Genomic DNA, 4,150 nt, shown 5'->3' on the forward strand with positions numbered 1-4,150 from the left:
CATGTCACGTATTCTTTCATAGATTCCTTTGGTGCCAGGAAGATGATCTTGCTTTGGCTCAGACTTTGAATCAGAAGCTAGTAACTTGACAAAAAAGAACCGTGCAGAATCCATTCTCGAGATGGGCTGTGTCATCAGCGGTAGCTACCATCAGTCTGAGGCTGATGATAGCATTTCTAGCCCTTGGCTGTGCCTGGTTTCAGTGGTGCCCCATGGAAGACCTCGTGGTGTCACTGGACCTGTTCTCCTCTGTACTTTGGGCATCTTGACGTCATAGCCTTCAGCCTGGTACTCTAGTCCTCCATGTTCCATGAGGTTTGTTGCTGCTTAACTCAGGCAAAACTGTCTGCAACTGAGAACCAGTGTTTTCTTGGCATTTTAACAGTCTCTTGCTTAACCTTCTCTATTGCCATAGAAGAGAGAAGAAAAATCATTTGGTGGCAGTGATTTGCAATGAAGGGTGTTTTAGGACATGCCCCACTTAGTTTGTTCCCATGTATGTGCTGGTATCGATGCTCAGCTAAATACTCAAGGGGGACCCTTTGCAGATCTCTGGAGTTTTCACTTTGTATAAGTCTCACTTCTCCAGTTCTTTGCTCTGGGAGCTCCAGATGCCTACTCCCAGCTGTTTTTCCTGAACCAATGAGGTGACTGAGCTCTATTCTCCTTGCACGAAGACCTACACTCAAGGATGTAAGCTGGGCAGTCGGGCTCATCTTGTTTGCTTCTTATCTCTCAGGGGCCACTGTCCTTTATTTCTTGATGGATATAGTGTCCTGCAAACCTTTGTTTCATATATGTTATCCTTTTATTGGTTGTTTCAGATGGGAGAGCAAATCTAATTCCTGTTTTTCCATCTTGGTCAAAGCAGAAATTTTAGAAGAAGGGCACAGATCAGCTAGTCCTTTTTTATACCTTTGGACACTACTGGTATAATCAGTGAGTCAGCATCTTATCAGTCAGTTACTTTATTAAATGTTTCTCTTTCAAATTATTGCTTTTGTGTGCTTTACTCAATATTTGAAATTATTGCAGATTTAACTGTCATATATATGTTTATCATGTACATTGTTTTTCTCTCTTTTTTTTAAAAAAATTTCATAGCCCTGGTTGGTTTGGCTCAGTGGATAGACTGTTGGCTTATGGACTGAAGGGTCCTGGGTTTAATTTTGGTCAAGGACATATGCCTGGGTTGCAGGCTCAATCCCCAGTAGGAGGCGTGCAGGGAGCAGCCAATCAATGATTCTCATCATTGATGTTTCTATCTCTCTCTCTCCCTCTCTCTTCCTTTCTGAAATAAAAAAAAATATTTTAAAAATCATAGATATATAAAATAATCTTTATTATAAAATATTTTGCTATTTTTTTACTTGCCATTTTTATAAAGAAAGCCATGTGTTATAGTAACATTTTTGTGTTTCTTTTTATTTACTTCAGAGGCTGCAAAAAGGACATTTCAAGAAAAAGGCATCTCGGCAGGAGAAAGCAGAAGTTTTAAGCCTCATTTGACCTTCATGAAATTGTCCCAAGTACCATGGCTCCGGAAGGTGGTGAGTGGCCATTTGTATTGCAAACCTTGTTTACTGGCTACACCAGCATTAAGCATGGTCAGCAGCATGAATGACATCTGTGGTGGGTTTTGACACCCTACTTACTGTTATTGCTCCTGGGTCTACTTCCCGGGGGTGCTAAGTTGGCTCATGAGCCTCTGTGGAGGCTGTTCTACGTGTTCCCTCCTTTGACAGCGTGGCTCTTGGCTGTATACTGTGACCAACACTCACTGCTTCTTTGTCTATTGCCACGCCTGCTTCATCCCTCAAAGGGCCTTGAGGTAGTGCCAAGGTTTTATTTTCTGCTTTCTTTGCTAATTGTTGTTTTCTGCCCGCTGCTATCAAAGCTTCTTCCACTGACCTGCATACACTGGTGCTGCTCACTACAACTGGGTTTTTCAAGGGGACAAGCTTTTTAACCCTAGTCTACAGAGCCCTTCTAAAGTTCCCAATAGCCGTCTCCATTGAGGGCTTGGAGCAAGTGCTCCTGGGACGGGGCAAGAGAGTAACTGTGGGAAACCTTGTACTTAAAAGTACTTCTCCCTGAAGATGGTCAACAGTGACGCAAGCCAAGGGACATGTGTCTTGACATCCCCTGTCTCAGGGTGACTTTCTGCCTTCGCATGCCACTCTCCCTCCTTCAGAGGTTGGGATAATTGTTGACTTTCTTCTGGATTCATGAGCATTTCTTCTGGAATTTGAAGGGAACCCTTCATTGTTTTTCCCATTGCAGCCTGGGAGTTGCTCATGCACATTAAGACATCTGCTCACCTGCTCTGATATACCAGAGTTGTGGAGGTGGCCATGCAGATTAGTATTCACTCCTGCTTCCCATGACCCTTGGCTGCAGTTAAGACTGATTTGCAGATCTATAAATGAAGGGCATGTTTATTAGTAAGTGGATCTTTGTTTCTAAATTTGGCACATTTTGTATTTATTGTCTCTGTGCTCAGAAAGTCTCTTTGGTCCTTTAAAACATGTGTTTAAGTGATTGACCTAATAGGTGCCATTCCTAGACTATTTTGGTAAAAATAGTTGTTAAATAATAGATTTTTGAAATTTGGAATGATAACAACTGACACAACTTATAGACTGACGGTTTACTTTTTTACTTGTTATCTTTCCTTTTTTGCTTTCAAATGGATTACCCTCTTCCCAGTGGTTTCATACTTAATCACAGAATGACAAATCAGTGGTGAAGGTAATAATCCACATTTCAAAGTGGTTCTGTCTTTACAATATTAACTTTGAAATGATAGCACCCAAGCACATTTATCAGAGGAATATTTAGACTCCTCTAGAATCTCAATTTCAGTATTTCAGACTGAATTGAAATGATTCTTTGGCAGTTAATTTCACGGGATCTGCTCCCTTCCTTTACAGAAAGGAAATGGGACTTAGAAAGGTTAGGTGGCAGAAATGAGATCATATTCTCCTTAGTTGCAGAGCCCTGTGTAGAATTCATCTTATCTAATTCTCAGTCTCATTTCGTCCCTCCCACTGGCCAAATTAATTTATATATGTGAGGAGCAATCTGGTCCAAATCATATTAACTTAACAGATCTTTATTGAGGGCTTACTATCTGCCAGATACTGGGTGCTGGGCTGAGTTATTATCAAAATAGAAGCAGTCCTTGCTTATGTGGTATATAAACTCTAAATCAGGTTGGATTTTGTTTCGGTTAGAATGCTTAATCTTTAGAAAATAAAGTATGTATGACCTTACTGTTTTTTTCAGAAAGCCAAATAAGAATATTTTCTTCTTACCTATGAAATGATTCCTTTCCGGTTACTACTATGGTGTTCAGTGTTTCTGAATGCTTAAGAAAGTTCTATCTTAAACGTTGGGATTCATGAGTCACCTGGGAAGCTTGGTGAAGCCGCAGATTTCCACCCTCTTACTTCAGATCTGGAGTTAGATGGACTGGGTGGGAAAAGATCAGCCAAAGAAGTTGTTTGAATATATGCATAACCCATGGACATAGGCCATAGTGTGGTGAAGGCCGGGGGCGGGGTGTGTGTGTGTGGGGGTGTGTGTGTGCAGGCTAGAAGGGGTCAGTGGGAATGAAAAGGGGGCATCTGCAATACTTTCGACAATAAAGATAAATAAAATAAAATAAGGCCTTGACTTTTGATGTTTAGTAAGTGCCATGGGTGATTCTGATCCAGAGGGTCTGTGTGTAATACAATAAGTCCTCACTGAACGTCGGCAATAGGTTCTTGGAACTTCGGCGAAACGAGGTGTAATGAAACCAGTTTTACCCTGATATAAACAAGAGTTAAGTTCCTGTGGCATCTCATGGACATTATTCCAAAATGGTATTATTTGAGGACCTCCTGTATACTCTTGAGACTTGCAGTCTTAAATAAATGTAAAGCATTTTCTCTATGTAGCAAATCATTGGTTCCACTGTAAAAGTGAAAAGCAATATGAAAAGGTGGCATACACGTAAAAGTGGATTTTTATTATGCTCTGTCATTTGCAATGCAGATTATTTGAAATGTGACTGTTTGGTCTTTCTTCTTAACTTTTGTGCATTTCCCACTGTCTGTTCCCATCTCTCAGCACTAATGGTCTTCTGGGATTTTACTTTGTCTAC

General features: G+C 40.8%; 1 protein-coding gene across 3 annotated transcripts in view; it reads left to right on the plus strand.

The window, feature by feature from the left end:
- Positions 1-4,150, plus strand: part of AKAP7 (A-kinase anchoring protein 7) — an 85,650-nt gene that overhangs the window by 31,617 nt on the left and 49,883 nt on the right. For 2 of the 3 annotated variants that reach the window (XM_006778476.2, XM_006778477.2), the window contains exon 6: positions 1,438-1,550. In XM_006778476.2, coding sequence (XP_006778539.2) covers positions 1,438-1,550 — 113 coding nt within the window. Of the gene's footprint in view, positions 1-1,437; positions 1,551-2,283; positions 2,447-4,150 lie in introns of those variants that run through there. The other variant, XM_015557836.1, reaches the window with a different exon arrangement.

Source organism: Myotis davidii, unplaced genomic scaffold (assembly GCF_000327345.1).
Source record: "Myotis davidii unplaced genomic scaffold, ASM32734v1 scaffold147, whole genome shotgun sequence".
Lineage (NCBI taxonomy): Eukaryota > Metazoa > Chordata > Mammalia > Chiroptera > Vespertilionidae > Myotis > Myotis davidii.